The sequence below is a fragment of the Nicotiana attenuata genome, unplaced genomic scaffold (genome assembly GCF_001879085.1).
Source record: "Nicotiana attenuata strain UT unplaced genomic scaffold, NIATTr2, whole genome shotgun sequence".
Lineage (NCBI taxonomy): Eukaryota > Viridiplantae > Streptophyta > Magnoliopsida > Solanales > Solanaceae > Nicotiana > Nicotiana attenuata.
In genome coordinates this window covers 1-23,147 of record NW_017674515.1, presented here as the reverse complement: position 1 = coordinate 23,147, position 23,147 = coordinate 1, and the positions used below count along the sequence as shown (strand labels likewise).

General features: G+C 39.4%; 1 protein-coding gene across 1 annotated transcript; it reads right to left on the bottom strand.

Moving 5' to 3' along the window:
• Positions 1–3,914: 3,914 nt before the first annotated feature.
• LOC109218800 (transcription factor RAX3-like) lies at positions 3,915–5,690 on the bottom strand. The gene is made up of 3 exons (XM_019383185.1): positions 5,335–5,690; positions 4,982–5,111; positions 3,915–4,822 (listed from the first exon to the last, which is right to left on the bottom strand). Exons 1-3 carry the CDS (start codon positions 5,468–5,470, stop codon positions 4,105–4,107), a joined length of 984 nt encoding a protein of 327 aa, XP_019238730.1. The 5' UTR covers positions 5,471–5,690; the 3' UTR covers positions 3,915–4,104.
• Positions 5,691–23,147: the final 17,457 nt, after the last annotated feature.

Here is a 23,147-nt window from a genome sequence, read left to right as displayed (position 1 = left end):
CCGTTCCAAGGAATCTCAGGAAGGCACCGCGTAGCCGTAAGTAATACAAAGGTTCATGTGCCCCCTATAAACTCCAGAATTTTTTTTTTAAACATATGTCTAGATCGTCTTTTTAGACAGATTTGTTGGATGGTAGATAACATTGACTCCCATCAACTTTGATTGACATGGTAGTTTGCATTATATTTAGAATCTCGGAGGACCAAGTAGTAAGATTTAATTTTTTTAAAAACAAACTTACCAATATATTTCTATTATTAAATTTTGTCGAAGGGATGGTTCTATGATATGATCTTTACCCGATGCTTTATGATAATAAACCTTGGGTGAATTACACGGCCTATTCTACTTTATGGATAATTTTATAAGCAAATATATGTTCAGAATAAAAGAAAAGGATGGTAGCTAGTAGCGCGGAAACGGTGGTCGTGGAGTAGTTGTCACAACTAAGGCGAATTTAGTGCCTTAATCACGGATTCATTTGTTTTTTCAAGTACTTGAGATAAAACTCAGAGACTACCTTTATTTTAATAGTTGCTTTTTGAAAGTAATAGTTGGTCCTACTGAGGCTTCAGAATTCCCTTTGAACTTTATCACGAAAGTTTATCGAAGTATGGGCTCTTTGTCATTTTTATTTCTATTCACGAACATCCAATTATTAAGTATAACAAATAGCAACCAATAAATAAATCATCAGCAACGAGTGCGTCTGCTAGCTAATTACTACGGCTCCTGTCTTTCGCATTTTTTTTTCCAATTTCCATATATTTAACTCTTAAGTATAAAAGATATATACGCTGGAATTTTTCCTTTTTTTTATTGTTCCCCGGAGATCCATTTCCCCACAGAGAAATGAGTTTTTTCTTCTTAAAATCTTTATCCATCACACGTTTCTAACGCATATCAATCTTAAACCTCCATAAATTAAGATAATAGCATGGATTGCACCATACTGAGTAGGAAGTACAGGAATTGGAGGTACAATACTACATATAATTGTATACCTTCTTGTTAACCCTACGCCAGTGGCAGACCTACATGGCAGTAGAGGGATCACGGGAACCCGTTAGCCTCGGCAAAAACTCTATATATATATATATATATATATATATATATTGGTGAGAGTCTCCTGTATCACAAGTGTAAGGCAATTCTCATTATCTCATTTCCCTTCTCTAATCCCCTAATGTAACATAAAGAAATAAAAATTCCGGTACATCCATACATGATTGTAAAGAAGATAAGGAGCTTCTTCAATTGTACTTGTAAAGCGTTTACACTTTTTAGACCTACTTTTGAACACAATAACTGCGAATTTTCTTTTAAATTCCGTAACTACCTTTTTAATCAACCTCGTGGATCTGTGATGAAGACTTTGACGCACTAAATATGAAATTATAGAGTGTTTCGACAAATAATCAATGATTAAGATACATAAACAAAATGTCGGTTATCGCCTAGAAAACAAGGGAAAAAATAATATTGAAATTTAAGTCTTTATATATTTTGAATAGTATAAAGTCGTTATTTTGAATAAAATGGAAAACACGAAGATCTTTGGTGCTGTTACGCAATTAAAAATGCATCTTTTGGGTCAAGCCATTAGAAACTTTCTTGCGTTGCTATCGAGAAATTAACTATGTGACAGATTTCTTGACAAGTTATGTCCTTTTGGTGAAAACGTTTGTTATGATAGTATTGAACAAGTTCCATCTCGAATTAAGTAAGACAAGTACCAACTTCAATCTTTTCGATTTTGCAAATCTATATTTTGAGTAATTCGTATATGTGATGATGTATCCTTTTCTCGGGACGTTAGTAGTTTTTTTTTTTTTTAATCAGTAAACAATTTCACCTACTAACCTGATATAGGATTGGGGTGATTGACTAAAAACAAAATAAATTAGAAAAAGACTAAATTCACCGTACGTTTCTCTGTTGACCTGGTAAAAATATAAAGTGAACAGTTAGGTAACAATCCACATCAAAATGAGAAACATATCCTACTTTCAAGCTAGACGAAGAAATGTATGTATAAGAATATGTCACTTCTTTCCTTGTGGAGTTTATAGTAAAAAACTTATTCATAAAGAGAGTAACAGCTTAACTCTGGTTGACAAAGAAAATACGTACTTGAAAGTTGAATCGACTTAAAAGCAAAGTAACACCTGGTCAATCTTTCTGGTGTTTTTGTAGCCCCACTCCCTCTTTTCAACTGCTTTTGACTTCAATTCATAATAATTACACCAATCAGCCAGCCACACTGTATTTCAGTTAATTAAAAAAAAAAACTATCTTATCAAAGAGCTGTGTGGGGGTGAAGAATTTCCCTCCAGTGAAGATCTATGATCAAGTACAATTCTAAATCATGTGAGTGGACTACCTCGATTATTTACATACGTTCTATACTCTATCCACATTTATTTATTACTAAGATTCATCCCGCCAATTGTGTTTGCTCAAGCAGCCAATTTATTGCAATTTTTCTTTCTTTCTTTTTTCTCCTTAAATTAAAACCAACTATTCTTTGGATATGAACGTAGGTGAAATTTTATAAAGTAACATAAACCTTAAAAGAAAAAAGGAAAAGAAACTACCATTCCATTGGAGAATGGTACGTAAGAAACGTGTGGTGTGACTAGCACTTTGTAATCAAAGAATGGGCAATGGGACTGTATCATCATGCCAAAGGCGCTTCCTTTTTTCTTTTTTTTTTTTTTTTGGTGAAGAAAAAAAATATTATTAATCATCCCAACAAATAACGCATGAGGAATACAATGTAAGACTGTACAAACTAGGGAAGCTAGGCCCTGCAACCTATAATTTTCAAAGGCGGAGCCAGGATTTGAAATTACTGGGTTCGAGATTCTAGCGTTTTTGTGTTACTGAATTCTAAAGTAAGAATTTGTACTTATTCAATAGGTTTCTTCAAAAAAAATATAAGGTTTGCATTAAATCTACTAGGTTTGACCGAACCCGTTACTGAAACTCTAGCTCCGCCCCTGATAATCTCCCCATAGCAAAGAGAAAAAAGAGAAAAATGATACTTAACTGGTTACGTGGGGGCTTGTTATTCAGCCTAAGAAAATAATCTAGGAAATTAACAAAATCTTGAAGTATGCCAAGGCACTAGAAAGCTTATTGAAGCGTGAATTTCAGGGTCAGGGCACTTTGCAGGGTAAACAGATATTTTTTGGGGTTAAAATCGCCTCTACTTCAAGAAAGACATTGAAATAAAAATATAATTATTCCATGAAAAAAAAGAAAAAATATCTCCGTGTCGTGCTGAAAACCTCGTTACCTAGAATATTGCAGTTTCTAAGAGAGGACAAACAAGTAGTACAATATTGTTCATGTTGAAAGGCACCACTTGTGATACTACGGTGACATTGAAATATTGGAAAGCGATAGTTACGCTAAGGGTTGCTAACGCATTTAATTTTATATATTTCAAAACTGAAGAATCAATATCCGACATCTCAGTCTTTCTGTTCCTGCTGGAACAACATGACACGAACCTTATTATAAGCTCATCCTCGGCTCTTTGTCATTTGTATTAATTGAACTCAAGATAATAGTAACAAGAAACTGCCATTTATCGATACCCTACATACAAAGCCAATCAAGTTGTGGCCAAAATTTCAAAGTACCTTTCCAACTTTGATCCCCATTTGCCTTTTTCCAAAGGAGAACTTCTGAAATGCTTTTGTCGTTCTCAAATCTCACACTTTAAACTCAATGGACATTGATTAAATTGTACTATATGTCAGCTTATTAATTTATCAAATATCAATCCGTATATATCCCAAACTAGCACTGCAGGTCTCCATCTCTAGGATTCCAAACTCACAACAACCACATAAGATGGTACAAAAGCAATCTACGAAAACCATAGCACGTATAACAAAAATATGCGCACATCGAGAAAATACAAAGAATTTTATACTGAAGTAACCAAGACGAAAGTGATAGTGGAAACCAAACATATCTCTAAGGCTCAGTGAAAACGCACACTGAAAATTCGACTGAAAGTGGAAAAAGTTACTGTAAACGCAAATTTCGAAATTTATATGTTTACAGTTACATATATGGCTAAGATTATAATTACTGTTTCAACAACCCCAGGTACCTTGACTCTTCAAATACATAATAGGGTGATATTTCTTGCTGAGTTTCAGAATTGGATACTGATGGAGGGTAAACAATTAGAGGGCTCAATTCTTCCCAGCTTGTACTAATATCTGGTGATGTAGTGCTAATAGTGCTGCTATTGACCATTTCCAATGCACTTTTATCTATTTGTTGAGAATGACTAGTAGTACTGTTAAGCACGTCATTCAGGCCGACGGGAACGTAATTATTATACTCTTGAAAACTGTTGATAACTCCATTAATATTGCTGGAGTAATAGCTGCTTATCACTGAAGAATCACAAGTATTGATATTAAGAGGATTCATAGATGCTGAAGAGGCTATTAGCTGATTTGTTGAGCTTTGACACAGTTGATCTTGAGAGAAATAAACCTGATCAGGAGAATACTGAAAGTTTGCACTGTTTTCTGCCAGGTCATTTTGTGGAGCAATTAGTGTAGAGAATAGTGGTTGTGGAGGCCAAGAATAATATGCATTGATATCTGGAGTACTAGCAAAGAAATTTTCGTTTTCCTTCATCATATCTAGCTTATTATTATGAAGGTATCCTGTCCGAGGCCGATGATCCTTTCGCTGTTTGCCTAGTAGTTTTTTCTTCAGCTTTGTATTCCAGTAATTCTTGATATCATTATCCGTTCGCCCAGGTAATTGAGCAGCTATAATTGACCACCTATGACATTGAAAAAGTTTAACATGTTAATGACAATCAAGAGTCTTACTAGAATTACCAAAGAGAAATAGTAACAAAAAGGATCGAAGAATAAATAGAATAGCCTTGAGCGTAACCCTAGAAACTGAATTGAATAATGCATGTTGACTTATTATTTACCTGCTGCCAATACTTAGATAGAGACTGCATATTATGTTGTCTTCCTCCTCAGTGAACTCTCCGTGCTTGATGTTAGGCCGGAGATAATTCAGCCATCTAAGCCGACAACTCTTCCCGCATCTCTTGAGACCTAATTAAGCCATAAAAACAAGATGAAACATAAACTTTAATTTAAAGCTCACTACCACGATTTACAGATAGAAATTTTTAAGTGAGGATTCAATTATCACTGTCCCTTATCTGCCTTTAATTTCCTTTTCCCGATCCCAAAATTAAATGTGTAATAAAGAAAATAAAACTTTTGAGCTCAAATAGGAATTTGGGCATGCTATAGGAGTGCAAGGATTACTAACCAACTTTCTGGGGAAGAGTGATCCAGTTACCACCAGTGCCATGTAGCTGGATATAGGACTTGAGCTTGGCATCTTCTTCAGGTGACCATGGTCCTCTCTTCACGTTGGCTTTGTCACAGCAAGGAGCTCTACCCATTTTTAAAGGTTATTAGTGGCAGTTGCTGAAGCTTTTCTCTGAAAATATTAATTACTATCACATCTGTTTATATATATAGAGAGATAGATAGAAGATCAAGGGGATAGAGAGAGAGAGAGTGAGGGTAATCATATTAAATTAAAGAATAAGGAGACTGTAATAGCTGGAGAAGGAGAGACATGGGGATGGGAATGATTAGCGGCTTTTTCTAAAAAGTTGGATTGGAAAAAGCTAAACTAGTCTTTTATTAAGGGATTAAAATAATAGGGCAATTTGAATGCCAGAAGAGTGAATCAAATGTTTTCTCATTGTCTTACTTAATTAGTTCGGAATCTTATATATCATCATGCAATTCATCATCCACCTTCTGTTCACACTCCCACACACATAGTATTCTCTCTATCTCTGATACACATACGAATTGTCATAATCCTTAAAGTTAGATATTGAACTTTCATTTATTGGTGTGTATATTTGGACATTTACGGTTTCTCAAGTCCAAGGAGCATAATATATACGAACTTTGCAGTGTATATATGCATAATCATTTAAGAAGTACTGTGCCACATTCGTCCTATGTGTGGAAATTTAAGACGGTAATTTATCTCTTTTATATCATATTTGTTTGATTCAAAAGATATTGGAATCTTGTTGAACAAATCAATCAAATAAAATGAAGGGGTAAATCTCAGCTAAGCATAATAAGCTCTAGAACAGAAGACACAAGTAATGAACACGATGAAAAATATTTGTTGATCTTATGAAAAAGGCGGTAATTGTACAGTGAGAATGACAATTATAAATATAGGAGAGTAGTTTACAAGTTTTGCTCTCAACTGGAAAGGCACAAAAAACCGAAGAAGATCCTCTACTAGGTATTTTCTCCACTATATATAAGGGCTAACCCCTTTCTACACCCTAGAGAACATATCCTAGGGAATATTCATGAGAATATTCCAAATGCCCCTAATTGAGCCTACACTGCTGCAACAGCTATTCGTCCTCTATCCGCTATCTGTCGTCCCTCGTAGGACGTCCTGCTTATGAAGATCTCATCTTCCATTGTCTTTGTCAAATGGCTGTGGTCGTCCAAATTTGGACTCATACAGTTAGTCCCTCCGCTTGTCAAGGTCGCAACTTGGCGCGTCCTTGATAAGCGGACACCGTCCATCTTTCGTGGAGAAGTTTAGTTTCATGGAGCGCTATGACTTGGCCAACAATGGAGGGTTAACGGGCTTAATAAGACTCTGGTGGTGTGTCTTATCGGGAAATGACGTCATCTCCATATGCGTCATCATTATGCGTGTTTTCGAGACAGGGGCTGACGGCTTGTCGCTTCGGTTTCGGTGCTATCCTGCAGTCTTTCGCCTCGATTCCGATGCTACCCAATCCTATAAATAGGGGATGGTTTGTTTTTCCAAAAATTCTTGGCCATTTCATCTCTTGCCCTTCTTTCATACCTTTCCCGTGTTTAACGTTTTCTTTGCTTCTTCTTCTTCCCTTTTTCGTTCTTAGCCCTTTCTGTCACTTTACCATATTATCGTCGAGGAGATGCCTAGATCACACCGGTCTCAAGGGGTTTCCGACACCACTCCGATATCCGTGGCGCCCCTTTTTAGCGATGAGGGCATGATGGCGGAGGAAGGGGATAGCTTCCCTACCGTTGAGGAATTGTTGCCGAGACACCCTATGTCTCGAAGTGATTTTCTCAAAGATCCTCCTCCTACTCCTATCCCTGTATTCTCCGAAACGGAGCAAGTTCACATTGATGGTCTCCGTGCAAAGTAAAACATCCCCGCCCACGTTGATATGGTTCCAGCAGGAAGGGATTTTATGGAAGCACATAAGCCTGGGTACTGTGCCTTTTATGAGTACCCTTTTGTGATCGGTCATTCCTTCCCCCTTCTTCCGTTAGCGGAGGAATTCTGTCAATTCTACCAGATCTGCCCGGCTCAACTTTCTCCATATACGCTTAAAATACTCCTGCTACTGACAAAATACGCGGAGTTGGCGGGGTGTGAGGTTACGGTTCACCATATTTTGCACTTATTTTCACCCAGCTTTCACAGGGGTACCATGGTACATTTGAGGCATCGGGGGACAAAAGGACTGGTAGTTGGGACCGACGACCGGGCGAGTCGTAAGTTTTGGCATAAGTACTTCTTCGTCAGAACTGCACACATCGTGTCTGACCCTACTAGGTTCCCAGAGCGATGGAATGAGAAACGTGAGTGTCACCACTTATTTTACCCCCCCCCCCTCCCCTTTTTGTGTGTTTCTTCTTCATTTACCTTAGTGTTTGTTTGCCTCTCGTTTGCAGCTATGGGACGTCCACCTCGCCCTATTGCAGGTATAAGGGATTGGGTAGCCCGTCTGCTCCCCCATGCAGTGGAGACTCGAGACTGGCCTGCTTTCTTAAAATGCTTCGGGCCGAGAGTCTCGTCTAGTAAGTGCTTTCCCTTGTATCACTCGTTGATTGTATGTCGTTGCTTATTGATACAACTTTCTTCGATAACAGGTCGGGGAGCTTCTAGGCGTAAGGCCCCAGTCCCTGTATATCGATAGGCTGTTGCTGCTGCAGGGATGTAGTTTACATTGAGTGAGTCCGTCCAGGAGGGTCGGGCTCAGCCGATACAGATAGGGGATCCTTCTCGCAAGATGGTCGTGAGGGAGGAGACCTCTTCCGTGCCGGTCCATCACCCTGTAGACGAATCCTCTAATGTGGACGAGTCATTGCTGAGGAAAAGGAGGAGAGTGGAGCTCGGGAAAGAGGTGGTCGTGGACGTTGGTAGGAGCAAGATAGGTGCTTCGCGGACGGCACTTGTGCCCTCATTTATGGCTGAAGCTATTGCGGTGGGAAGGTCCCCTCAAGCGGAAGGGGTATACCCAGGAGGTGGTTTTGTGCGTTCCGCTGAGGGTGGCGCATCTTCTAACGTCGGAGGGGGCCTACGTGTCGAAGGCGATGGCTCGGGTTCGGATGTCGACCCGACAGACGTTCGTGAATTTTTAGAGCGTCACACTCATGTGGAGGTTAGGATGGAGGGCTCTGATCGGCATATAGTTGTCCCTGGGGACTATAACATGTTGTCGAACTGTGATCAGGTGGCGTCTGTTTTAGCTCCTTTATGTGCCGCCCCCGAGAGCGAGGCTTTTAGAATGATGAACGGCACGGAATTGTCCCGGAACATCGCCGACATGGCCTTGCGGGTAGATATCTTTCTCTTCCATTTCATCGTTGGGTTCGCGCTACTATTTTTGGCCTGTCTTTTTGTTTGGACTTTTTCTTGTTGTACCAAACCCTTATCATGGATATTGAATGCGAGCTCCGGGAAAGGAAGAGGACGGCCGTCTATGAGAAGATGTTCTCCAAGTATCAGGAATACCGCACCAAGCATCGTGCGATGGCCGACATCTACCATCAAGACCCCGAGTTCCAATTGTTCCGTGAAGGGCTTAAATAGAGTGAGGACCAACTGGCGCGCAAGGTCGAGTAGCTGCGAGAGCGACACGAGGATCTCATGAAGGTCGTTGCCCGCAATAGTGAACTCGAAGTGTCCCTCAAGGCTAAGGAAGATGAGCTCGAATTAAGTAGGGGGTAATGGCTGAGAATACCGACCTGCAAGCAAGGGTGGCCAGTCTGACCACTGAATTGGGTATGAAGGCGGTGGAGATCGACGGTCTTAAGGGCGAGTTGAGTGTGAGCTCTGATAGATTTGCGACCGTTATTCCCGAGGCGGCGGTGTTGGAAGATACTATTTGCGTCTGTAGGTCGGAGCGGACCAAGGAGAAGGAGGCATTTGGGCTTAAGGTAGCGGGGCTCGAGGGACGTGTAAAGGAGCTGGAGGCAGAGTTATCCGCAGTGACCAGGCAGATGGCGTACTGAGGGCGGAAGACGTGCGCCGAAACTCGCAACCTTCTACGTCTCGTGCTTCAGCCGATCCTGGTGTGCCTTGTCGTTTGTATGAGTTGTGGGTTCATGCCGAGGCCAAGCTCGATATTTACAAGGCTCTTCATGCTGAGGGGAGGACGTCTGAAGCAGAGCTTCAGGATGTGCGTGCCAAAGCTCATGCAGCTCGTGAGGAATGCGGGTACGACCCTCTTTCGCCTGATGGGGATGACATCAATTCTGACGATGCAAACCGTCTTGCTTTCGACTCTTGGTAGGAAGATATGTATGGTACCGCGGATGCTGCATAATAATAATTTAAATTTTTTTGTTTGTACTTACTTTTGTCGTAGGATTTTTGTAAGGGCGTCTTTGAGCCTCTTCTAAAGATAGGTTCCAGTAACAATTTGTTGTAATGAAGAAATTGTTTTAGTGATTTGGCGGTAACCTTTGTGATTTTCATGGCATTCTGGGCATTTGTCGGACTGTCAAATTGATTTTATTTCGAGTGAGGTCGGACTCCCTCTTTTTTTTTGCGATGGCCTTAGCCAGTGGGATGTTACTTTCGAGCTGGCATCGAGGTAGTATCCCATCGTAGTTCGAGCGAGGTCGAACATGTTTCTTAGTCGATGGCCTTGGCCAGTGGGATGTTACTTTCGAGCTGGTGTCGAAGTAGTATCCCGTCGTAGTTTGAGCGAGGTCGAACACGTTTCCTAGTCGATGGCCTTGGCCAGTGGGATGTTACTTTCGAGCTGGTATCGAAGTAGTATCCCGTCGTAGTTCGAGCGAAGTCAAACACGTTTCTTAGTCGATGGTCTTATCCAGTGGGATGTTACTCTCGAGCTGGTGTCGAAGTAGTATCCCGTCGTAGTTCGAGCGAGGCCGAACACGTTTCTTAGTCGATGGCCTTGGCCAGTGGGATGTTACTTTCGAGCCGGTGTCGAAGTAGTATCCCGTCATAAGGGTGGCGCTCTATCCTGTCCGTTGGAGTATAGCGGATGCTAGTTTCATTCATACGTTGGAGATTTGATTATGTTCCCATGGAAAGTACGTGTTGACTTTGTACACACAATGGAGATTTGATTATATTCTCGTAGAAAATACGCGTTGACTTTGTACATACAATGGAGATTTGATTATATTCTCGTAGAAAATATATGTTGACTTTGTACATACAATGGAGATTTGGCTACCTATGCCCAGTCCCTTCATTACTCGGCCTGGAGATTATATCGACGGGCGGGGTAATGAGCAACACTTCAGACCTCGAGGCATCTCCTTTGCCGCCTTATTAAAAACCTCACTGAGAAAACCCGATTGGGACAAAACTCGGATGAGGGAAAAAGAGTACGACTTAGGGGGTGCCTTTTTTCAAAAGTGGAAGTATTTTAGATGGGCGACATTCCAATTATTTTGGAGTAGTTTTCCTTCCATTGTCTCTAACTGGAATGCTCCTTTGTTCGCTGACGCTGTGATTTTGTATGGCCCGTCCCAATTTGTTCCCAGCTTTCCCTCATTAGGGTCTTTTGCTGCCTGTGTTTTAGATTTGAGAACGTAATCTCCGACCTTGAGTGATCATATTTTGGCTTTCCTGTTATAGTACCTCTCTGCTTGTTGTTTTTGGGCTACCATTCTTATGTGAGCTATGTTCCTTCGCTCCTCGACTTCATCTAGGTCTTGTAATCTACTTTCGTCGTTACTTGGTCTGCTCTCGTTGGAGTATCTCAGGCTAGGTTCTCCGACTTCGACGGGTATAACCGCATCAGTCCCGTAGACTAAGGAGTATGGCGTTTCGCCTGTGCTAGTTTTTGGCGTGGTGCGGTATGCCTATAGTACTTCTGGCAGTAGTTCAAGCCATAATCCTTTGGCATCTCAAGCTTCTTTTTTAATATATTCAATATCGTTTTATTGGAAGACTCGGCTTAACCGTTGGCAGCGGGGTGGTATGGTGTGGAGAGTATACGCTTGATGTGCCATTTTTCAAAGAACTCGGTTGTTTTCTTTCCGACGAACTGGGGTCCGTTGTCGCAGTTGATTTCTTTTGGAATGCCAAAGCGACATATTATATTTTTCCATATGAATCCGATAGCTTCTTGCTCACGTATCTGCGTGTATGCATCTGCTTCCACCCATTTAGAAAAATAGTCAGTTAAAACCAAAAGGAAGCGTACCTTACCTCGCCCTGCTGGAAGGGGTCCGACAATATCAATCCCCCAATTTATGAACGGCCATGGCGAAGTGACGGAGTGCAGCAGTTTTCCTGCTTGGTGTATCATAGGGGCGTATTTTTGACATTGTTCACATTTTCTGACGTAGTCTGCGGCTTCTTTTTTCATGGTGGGCCAGTAGTATCCCGCACGGATGAGGCATCCGACGAGGGCACGGTTTCCTGTATGAGCACCACAGTGCCCCTCATGTACTTCTTCTAATACCCGGCTCGTTTGGTTTGGTCCGAGGCATTTGGCCAGAGGGCCACTGAACGTTCTTTGTTAAAGGTCGTGATTCACGAGGCTGTACCTGGCCGCCTGTATTCGGAGCTTTTTGGCTTCTTTCTTATCTTGCGGGAGCGTTCCTTCCTGCAAATAAGTTACGATACGATTGCGCCAATCCCAAGTCAGATTTATAGAATGTACCTCAACCTGGTCTATCAAGGAATGGAGGAGGGTGACCACGATTTCTTTGTTGATATTTCCGGTGGCTGCCGCTAATTTGGCGAGGCCGTCTGCTTCGGTATTCTGCGCCTTGGGTATCTGGTCGAGGCAGCATTCATCGAATTCCGGTAGTAGTTTGCGGATTTCTGACTGGTATTTTTGCAGTCTCCGTTCTTTGATTTGGAAAGTCCCAGTGACTTGATTCACCACGAGTTGGGAGTCGCAATGTAAGACGAGTCGTCGAACACCATATTTTAGGGCTAATTTCAATCCTGCAATCACAGCTTCATACTCGGCCTCGTTGTTAGTCATTTCGGGACATCGTATGGATGAGTCCCAGTCCCGAGCCCGACGCGTTAGATGCACCATCGCTATAGAGGACCCATAGGTTGGAGGGAGATGACGCATGGAGCGCCTCCTGCTCTGCTTCAGGCAATATTTCCACACTGAAATCAGCGAGGAAGTCGGCGAGCACTTGCGACTTTATAGTAGTTCGCGGTTGATATGTTATATCATGCTCGCTTAATTCTATGGCCCATTTGGCCAACCTGCCCGATAGTTCGGGTTTGTGTAGGATGCCCCTGAGGGGGAAGGTTGTCACCACCTTTATGGGGTGACATTGAAAATATGGTCTTTCGTGAAGCTACGACTAATGCCAGAGCTAATTTCTCAAAGTGGGGGTACCTCGTTTCGGCATCAATTAGGGTTTTGCTGACATAATAGATTGGAGATTGCGTACCTTTGCTTTCACGGACCAGAACTACACTTACCGCGACTTCGGAGACTGCTAGATACACCAGAAGGCATTCGCCTGGATCTGCCTTTACCTGTAATGGCGGTGAGGATATGTATGCTTTTAATTTCTTTAGGGCATCGACACATTCCGAGTTCCACTGTAATCCGTGATCCTTCCTCGGTACATTGAAAAATTTATTCCACTGCTTTTTACTGGTCAACGTCTCCGGTATTCTTTTGATGGCCTTGATCTGGTCTGGATTGACCTCGATACCCCTTTGTGATACTAGACAACCGAGGAATTTACTCGAGGCTACGCCAAAGGCATATTTTTCTGGATTCAATTTCATTCCGTATTGCCTCAATATTTCGAAGGCCTCCTTCAGATGACCAATGTGATCCTCCTTCTTTTTTGACTTCACTAACATGTCGTCGATGTAGACCTCCATAGTTTTTCCAAGTTGTTCTTTGAACATTTTGGTGACTTTGGTACGTCGCCCCTGCGTTCTTGAGTCCGAACGGCATAACTCTGTAGCAATACGTCCCCTGGTGGGTGATAAAGGTGGTCTTTTCTTGATCTTATTCTGCCATTAGGATTTGGTTGTAGCTAGAATAGGCATCGAGGAAGCTTAATAGTTTGTGCCCCGCTGTTGCGTCGATGAGCCGGTCGATGTGTGGTAGTGGAAAGGAATCTTTTGGGCATGCTTTGTTGAGGTCGGTGAAGTCGACACACATCCGCCATTTCCTGTTTTTCTTTTTTACCATGACCACATTGGCGACCCACTCAGGATACTTTGATTCTCGAACGGAACCATTAGCGAGTAGCTTATCGACTTCTTCGCTAACTGCGTCATTGATTGCGGAATTGAACTTTCTCCTCATTTGCCACACATGCGGGTAGAGAGGGTCGATATTTAGCCAATGTGTGGCGATGTCCCTTGGGATTCCCGACAAATCTGAATGGGAGAAGGAAAACCGATCAGCGATGTTAGTTAAGAATTCATGGAGCTTACCTGGTTCTGAGAGGTTGTGCCCGATATAAGCATTCTTCGTGCTGTCAGTGTTGTCCAATTGAACAGGGTCGAGGTCTTCCACAGTTGCCTTGCAGGCCTCTACGACATCTGTATCTTTGATGGCCTCTATTTGTATGTCGGGTTTGGTACCCGACATGGCTGATTGCTATGCTTCCGCACTCGCTCCCTTTAGTTACTGGGTGTGCGCACAATCTTGGGCGATGCAGTAGCATTCTTGGGCGGTACGTTGCTCGCCCCGGATGCTGAATATTCCCCATGGGGTAGGAAATTCAATCACTTGGTAGAAACTTGAAGGGACGGCTTGCATGGCGTGTATCCATGGACGTCCTATGATAGCATTGTAGGTTGTTTCCTGGTCTATGACGTGAAAAGTCGTTTCCAGAGTGACTCCTCCAGCCAGAATGGGCAGCATTATCTCTCCCGAGGTTCGTTCAACTGCATTATTAAATCCCGTTAGTGTTATGCAGCGCGGTATTATCTTATCCCCGAGTCTCATCTGTGCGAGGACTCGTGGGTGGATAATACACGCACTGCTTCCGTCATCCACCATTATTCTTTTTACATCGGTATCCGCAATATGTAAAGTTATAACCAGAACATCATAGTGAGGGAAAGACAAACCGTGGGTATCTGACTTATCGAAGATGATACTATCTTCGAGGTCATCATACCATTCGTGAGCGACTGTTTGCCAGAGTTCGTGTGTAGTGGTGAACTTCACATGGTTTATTACTCTATCATCACCGCCGCCAATGATCATTTGTATGACACGAGCCGGTGAATGTGGTTTTGGGGGTCCTTGGGGTTGATCACGCCCACGAGTGAATTTAGCCCGTCCTCGATCGCTCAGCAGTTCTTTCAGGTGTCCTTGGTTCGGCATTCTTACCACTTCCTGTCGCAAGCCTATGCAATCTTCGGTCTTATGTCCCCTTTCCCGATGGAACTCGCACAGAACATTCGATCTCCGGGTGCTTGGATCCGACTTCATTTTTTGCGGCCACTGCACCTTCGTGCCGAGCTTTTCTAGTGCATACACTATTTCTGAAGGAGAAACGCAAAAGTTATGAGCAAACAATAATGGGGGCATACCTCTCTCATTCTGCTGTGGCACGATGCGTTGGGGCGTGACGTCTGCATGTCGTGGTGGAAGTGGAATGGATGTCCGGATGTAGGGCTGATGCCTCTGTCGATTGAAACGGGATAGCTGGTCCCTTCGACCGTCGTTACGGCGATCTCTCCTTATTTCGGTTTGTACTGAGGTTAGCCGTTGGATCAGACCATTTAGGTCATCCTCATCTGCCCTTACTTCGGCACAATATGCGTTATGGATTTCTTCCCATGTAGTGGGAGGGTATTTCATGAGCCTACTTAGTAGCTTTTTTGTTGCTTTCGACCCGTTTCTATTTAAACCATTTTGGAAGGCTGCTACTACCATCCCCTCCGATACATTGGGTAGGCTCATTCTTACTTTGTTGAATCGGGCTAGGAAATCCCGAAGTCCCTCGCTAGTCGTCTGTCTATCGGCGAAGATGTCGTTTATCGTGGCTTCTGCTTTTTTCGCTCCCGCATGAGCGGTGAGGAATTTATCTACCATTTCTTTGAATGTTGATATCGACTGTGCCGACAGTTGGGAATACCATGTCAGTGCTCCCCCTGTTAGGGTTTCACCGAACTTTTTCAGCAGCACCGATGACACCTGCTCTTTCGACAGATCGTTGCCTTTCACTGCCGTGACGTAGTGGATTATGTGATCTTCTAGGTTTGTGGTGCCATCGTATATTTTTAAGTATGTCGGCATTTTGAAGGTTTTTGGAATAGCATGGGGGTTACCACTTCACTGTAGGGTTGTTCGATGAATCGGACGACATCTCATTTTAGTAGCATCTTTGGAGCGCCCGGTATTTTATCGACCCTTTCTTGGTGTTCCTTCATCTGATCACGGAGCGTTTTGTTCTCATTTTCTATTTCTTCCATTTTCCTTAGGATGGCTGCAAGTGCGTCGTTACCTGCATCGTTGTCAGTGTGAGCATCGCCTGCGCGTGGAGTTTCTCACTCATCGGTGATAGTTGTGGTGTCAGCGCGCATCGTGTCTCCGATATCCCTTTGAACAGGTTTGTCTAGTATACCGCTCAAGGTGTTTGTTAACCACTCTTCTAATAGTCTTTTCACAGCCGGTGGAGTTTCTCCTGCTGCGGATGTTGAAGTTTCCCTCTCGCGCGAGACAGTCACGCCTTCGTGGGGGAGGGGGGGGGGAGGGATGAGATATCTCCCTCGGGTGTGGCGCCTGGCATTGTATTTTCATTATCTTCCCGGCCAGCTTCGTTGATAGAATCTATAAGGTTGCTAGTGACACCTACTATCGCTTTTAATCTTGCTTCCCCCTCTCCTGTCATTGTTGATCTTTGCGAGGCCAGGATAAGGTGACTATTTCTTTCAAGGATCTAGATGAAACTAAAGTCTCAGCTAAAGAAATCCCCACAGACGGCGCCAAATTGTTTGATTCAAAAGATATTGGAATCTTATTGAACAAATCAATCAAAGAAAATGAAGGGGTAAATCTCATAATAAGCTCTAGAACAGAAGACACAAGTGATGAACACTATGAAAAATATTTGCTGATCTTATGAAAAAGACGGTAATTGTACAGTGAGAATGACAATCTTAAATATAGGAGAGAGTTTACAAGTTTTTCTCTCAACTGAAAAGGCACAAAAAACCGAAGAATATCCTCTACTAGGTATTTTCTCCACTATATATAAGGGCTAACCCCTTTCTGCACCCTAGAGAACATACCCTAGGCAATATTCGTGTGAATATTCCAAATACCCCTAATTGAGCCTACACTGCCGCAACAGCTATTCGTCCTCTATCCGCTATCTGTCGTCCCTCGTAGGACGTCCCGCTTATGAAGATCTCATCTTCCATTGTCTTTGTCAAATGGCTGTGGTCATCCAAATTTGGACTCATACGATATTAGCAATAGTTGAAAAATTTAAAAAAAAATTACATTGTTAATTAGCTCGAAGCCTAGAAAATATATTACCTCATAGTTTATGACTTCAATTATATTCCCTTTTTATGTACTTGGACAAATGATACCACAACAATAACAACAAAAAACCCTGTGAATTTCCACAACTGGAGTTTGAGGAGGGTAGTGTGGGGACAAATGATATCAGGGTCTAAGCATTTCTGGCAAGCTCAATTTCAAAGATTATTACTAAAAAATCATTAAAAAACTATGAACTTCAGATGTTCTATTCCGACCTTTTTATTTCTTGATCTTAACCAAAAGGCCGAAAAAGGTAGGTAGCTATGTACAATATAATCTTATTAACAAAGTTTTCCTGCTCCTATTTTCTTTTCCTTTTCTGTGCCTCTAGATCTCAAAATTACCATCCAGCACCTCAGGTCCTCAACCCCTCAAGTGCAGATTCCCCCCTGTGAAATTGAAGCAAAATACGAAGATTCAAGTATCGAAGAGATCGAAAAGGTGGAGATCTGTCGACAAACCCGTTCGTTTCGAGTTAAATTACATGTGTTATTTTCCCTACTATTCTTTAAGTCATAATTAGCTGTGATCTTCACGCAAATTATATAAATCCTCTAATTATCAGTTTTCATTTTCTCCGATTTCTTTTGGGGCCAAATAGTAACGTTCAATTTCCTCTAACTTGAGGTCGTTTTGGTCCGCCGCCGTCAAATTCTAGTTGGAACATTCTTTGTTCGATAGGAGGGACATTGCTCGCAAAGTCCTTTTTGTCCCTATGAATTGTTGAGGGCTAATTAGAGGGCCTTAGCTAGACATATGGCACGACTCAACGTGCGTCAACCTAGCTATACAATTACAAATGAAAGAATTACAAGAAAATACACATGACTTCACACCATAACAAAAAATGGCCTATGTTTTTAAGTTTTACCCTACCTAGCCCATATTGTACATATTTTGAAAGCATTAGCAAATTCAAAATCTGTGTTCTTACAACCATTGCTTCTAAAAGCTATGGAGTTAAATATGTGTTCTCACAACCATTGTTTTCACTCTCTCTTCTTCTCACATCTTCTACATATGCTTCAAGGGGCCGTGTATTTTCTGATTCTCCCCCTGTTTGCAATGTCAGAAAATTGAAGAGTAGAAGTCTACCATTGAAGGCCATTCAAAGCTTTGCTTTCGAAAATATGATTTTCTGAGTTTGTTAGTTGTTTGAATTGGGTGTTGTTCCAATTGATTGAAAATATCAAAAGGAGTTCAAAATTTAAATTTGAAGTGATTTGGAGTAGAATTGAGCAAGATTTGAGTTAAATTTCAGAAAAAACGCAAGGTTGAAGACGAAGTCAGTTTTTTGTATAATTATGTATAATCTTGTATAATAGTGTATATGAGTGTATAAACACATCTTATACACTATTATACACTTTTATACACCTTTATACAAGCGTCTATAGACGAATTTCTTCCACGATTTTCAGTTACAATTCTTGTTCAAAACCAGTCCAAATCTCCATTAAATGACTTCAAATTTTATATACAACCTCCTTATACTATTTCTAACAAGTCTAAATAACACCCACTCTAAAGTTCTCACAAAATAAAATTCGAAATTTAAACCCACATATTTAAGCTTGTTAAAAATCTAATATTCACCACCCAAATGGAACTGATTTGTTGAACTAATATTTGGGTCACAGTTACTTATTCAAAAATTAACTTAAAAGCTTGAGCAATATTTTTTAAAAATTAAATAGTAGTTTCGAGAATCAATTGGAGTTGAATGTTGAGTATTAGCCTATTATTTTTTGACTAGTTGATTGTATATAGAAATATGGGCTATAAAATTAAAAAGTACGAAGCCCAGTTGTTCTTATGTGAAATTTTACCATTACAAATTTGGTGTGAATAGTCACTCAACTGGTAGTTGCATTTGTATCTCAAGCTTAAGAGACAAGCCTAATAAGCTAGTAATACAGTGTTGTCCACACATCATCACGATACCAATTATCTATATCTATCTATATCTATATCTATATCTATAACTATATACTATATTAAAAGTACGAAGCCCTTAGCGAAATATCGTTTGCCTTTTTTGCCCTTTAAATAAAGTTTCATACTGGACAAGATAGTCATTTTAATTATCTCCCTAATATTTAGGAACAGTCATTTAATTATTTTCCTAATATTTAGGACTTCAAAATCAACTGGATTTTGTGGTAATATAACACATCTTCAAAATGAAAAATAATAAGTTAAAAAGAAAAGAAAGAGTAAGACAATTTTCGACTGTTTTTGTTTCACATTTTGACTTTTTTATGTTTTTTATAGATAAAAAGTTACTTCTTTTATTTATTTTGAGCCACGTCAAGAAAAAAAAAGGTTTATGTTTTTTTGTTAAGACTTGATACTTACTAAATACTTTTAATTATAGAAATTTTATTTTCCTAATACCTATAATTTATAATGGTTTTTTTTTTCAAACTGACATATTAAGATGAAAATTAAACAGTTTGACTTTTGTATTGTGAAGCTGATTGAAAAGTACAATAGATAGTATTTCTACTTTGATCTATTATCAATATAAATTCCTAAATCTGCAAAAAAAAAATTGATTTTTTGAACTATTTCTATCTGAGCTATTGTACTAGAATATTAACTCAATGTTATTCATTTTAGAGACTTTGTATTCATCATTTTCATGAGCTCATTTTAATTTTATTTATATTTGAAACATATTATTTAAAAACTGTTTATCTAATTTGCATAATCTTATACTCATTATCATAGGTCCACGCGCAACGCGCGTACTCTCATTCTAGTGAGAGTAAAATATATGTTGATTACTATAGCATCTTAAATTTAGAACTTTTGGCGCTCCTGCGATTTAACCACGGATATCACACGCATAATTAGGGGTGTACAAACTGAACCGAAAAACCGCATCAAATCGAAAAGTCAAATCAAACCGATTAAAAACCCCGATTAGGTTTGGTTTGATATTGAGTAAAAAAAATCCGAACCAAACCGACATATAAATATGTAATTTTTATATATACTTTTAAGACTTTCATAGAATTTTCTATAAAAAAATATCTACAAATATCTGCTATTCTCTTATGGATGTAATATTTAGTTAATATGAAGTACTCTATTTTTATTAACTTTAAATAGTGGGTTGTATGATCACTTTCTTATCAAGTGTTAGTGAAATGCGTCAATCTCTTTGTTCTTCCATATTCATATGTCAAGATCTATTAAATTCTTATATCTTTTTCGAATTTAAAGTGTTATTTCAATAATTTAAGATTAAATAGAACATATCATTATATAGGTAACATATTTATGTTTAATTATTCAATTCAGTTAATCTTGAAAGTGTACATCAACGAAAAATTATTGTCACACGACTAAAAAAATAACCATCATATGTTACTAAGAAAATTCTCCCATTAGAATATATTAATAGATCATATGTTTGTCAAATTTTTTAATTTTCACTAAACTTATATTTACTTATAAAAAATTTAATAAAGTAAGATTGAAATAATATTCATGTACAAAAAAATTCGGAAAACCCGACAAAATCGAACCAATCCAAAATGAAATAGTTGGGTTGTTTGGTTTTGATAAAAATCGTACCAACCCAGTCCATGTACACCTATACGCATAATTACACATACAAGGAAACAAATTAAGAAACAATTGCTAATTGACCTCTATCAAGGGTCTATTTTAGGAACAATAATAATCTGAGACAAGATAATCGAAGGAAGATACATCAATTATCCTGTATATTAGCATGACCATATCTTAGTTAGAAGAGGCGAAAAGGAATTTAGCATTAAAATACAGTCCACTATCACATCCTGTGCCTGAATTGCCGTCACCTTAATTGACCGCTGCCCCTATTTTCTTAACTGTTGTTTCTTGGACGCTGCCTTCAGTTTTCAAGTTTTAAACTTCAATAGTAAAAAGGGATCCATTTTTTTCAACATAAGAATATAAATTAAAAAACTCAAGGCTACCATAAAGTAAACTTGGCTTACCCGCACCGTGCGTCGGCGTGATGTTTATCTTCAATTTTAACACAAGCAAAACATTAGGTGGCGTTTGGTTAAAATTTTCGAAAATTTTCAATTTTGTTAAAAATACTACTCTTCAATCAATAGACAAAAACTATTCTAAAAAACTTTTGCAACAAAACTAAAATCTATTCTCAAAGAGTAATACGATTATGTCAAATGCGGAGGATGAAAAGTATTGCTATCAAATTGTCACTATACTAACTTTTATTTTTTCAAAGAATTACAATCCAGAACTATTTATATGTCTTACGACTCGTACTTACTTTTCCTAGAATAATTTTTCGTCTGGATGGTTAATCACAATCTTAAGACTCGTACCTTAGTTTTCCTCTATATAGCCACAATTTTGAGTAATTGTCTTAATCAAAACACCATATTACATAAACGTAACCGAAAAAAAAGAAGACATAAACGTAACCGCAAAACAAACATGGTTTTAGTAGCAACATGACGTCAATTCCTTCCTTTCTAAAGTGTGTGTGTATATATATATATATATATATCAAGGGAAGAAGTCAAGTAACACCTAGAGTGCAGCTATAAAGCAATGGAGAAGAAGCTGTATAATGCATTGTACCAACAGTACACACAAAGGAGTCGGAAAAGTCCATCCTAAAAGTAATCAATAATTACGGTTTCCATACTGAAAGACATTGGCTAAGAATGTCTCAAACATGAGAGAGAATTTATGGTGGTGGCCTACTACGTGGACCGTTTCCTTCTTTCCGTGTTGAAAAATCTATATCTTCTTTTAATAATGGTTTAATTTCCAGAATTATTTATCTTTATAAACTAGTTGTTAGATGAAAAAAAACTTATCAAAATAAGGAAATACAGTGAAATTCAACAGCCATTTCTAGGTAAACGATAAAATAAAAAACCACGTTTGACTTGTTGCAATTTCATCTCCTAAAGTCAGTCCTCAGATATCACCTCCTATCGGTGTTCATACACCTTTCTTAAGCCCAATATCTCTCTATGAGTCTATGTGATACCTGTGTTTTTCTCTATTTTGTTTTCTAGTGGTTTTTTGGGCCTACTCAGAAAATGTCTACGTCCAGTCTCACAAGCCCTAAAGCTCATTCTCTTCGAACGGATTTCTTTATTTCCCTCTTGTGTAATGACTAGAGTGGACTTTTCCCAAGCTCCCAATATTATTTTATTTCTCTTCTTTATCTCAAAAGCCTAAATAATGGTGTCAAATTGCGCCTATTACGAAAGTTTTTGAGAAGAATTATTATAAGTTCGTTTGCATTAACGGAAAGAGAAGAAAAAAAGGAAAATTACCAGCTATGTCCATTTATAAGTAGCTCATTTCAAAAATTAGCCAATTCATGAAATATTAGCCAATTAGCTATTTGTAGCAAAATTAGATCAACTTTTTGCTTTTTTTTTAGTGGGTGTTATTAGAATAGATTGGATACATCTTAAAGAGTTCGAATCTCAGTTTTGGGATGATTTGGTGAAATTTTGAGGTGGTTTGAATTGAAAATTCGAAGTAAAACTCGAACATGAAAAAAAATGATATGTGTATCACACTGTGTATTATTTGTGTATCACATATGTATCATATTTGTATCAATTATGTATCACATGTATATTCATGTATACCTGTGTGTGAGATACATGCGTGATACATTTTTGATACATGTGTCGCAGAAGAACTTTTTTGAACTCGATTTAATTACGAATTTTGATACAAAATCAGTCCAAATCACCTCCATCTTCCTCAATTTTGTATATTGACTTATCTGTATGTTTTCAATAAATTTCAACTATACCCATTGAAAAAAGTTCCTTTTTTGCTTAGACTTTTGAAATATTATATTTCTTTGTATTTCGTTATCTTATTTGCTATCCCATCCATGAAATTTCCTTTCCATCTTGCATCTAATGTTCCTAATCACGCTTAAATATATGGAGGGAGATTTTTGCATGTGATTCTTTGAGATAAAGAACCTTATTTATTTAGTTTTTCAATTTTTATATGTGCCTGGCTAATTTTGGTAAGTTTATGACTAATGGCTAGAGGGTTGTAAGTTGAAAATTATATGGGACATTTGTGTAAGTTTCCCAAGAAAAAATGGATATACAAGCAATAAGATGGGTAATGAGAAAGAATAATGATGCACGGTAATCCCAAGTTATGACATGGGCAAAGTATTTAATTTATTAATGTACTAGCTGTTGGGCTTAAACGGCCCAATGACACTCTTAATATGGTGTGATATTGTCCGCTTTGGGCCAAGCCCGCACGGGTTTTTCCCCCAAAAAGGGCCCTTACGACC

Excerpts from the sequence above, each read along its gene's own strand:
- LOC109218800 (XM_019383185.1), bottom strand. The coding sequence starts at position 5,470 with ATGGGTAGAGCTCCTTGCTGTGACAAAGCCAACGTGAAGAGAGGACCA. Across the intron at positions 5,112-5,334 it reads CACTCTTCCCCAGAAAGTTG|GTCTCAAGAGATGCGGGAAG; the intron begins GTTAGTAATCCT and ends TGGCTTAATTAG. Across the intron at positions 4,823-4,981 it reads TATCTAAGTATTGGCAGCAG|GTGGTCAATTATAGCTGCTC; the intron begins GTAAATAATAAG and ends TCAATGTCATAG.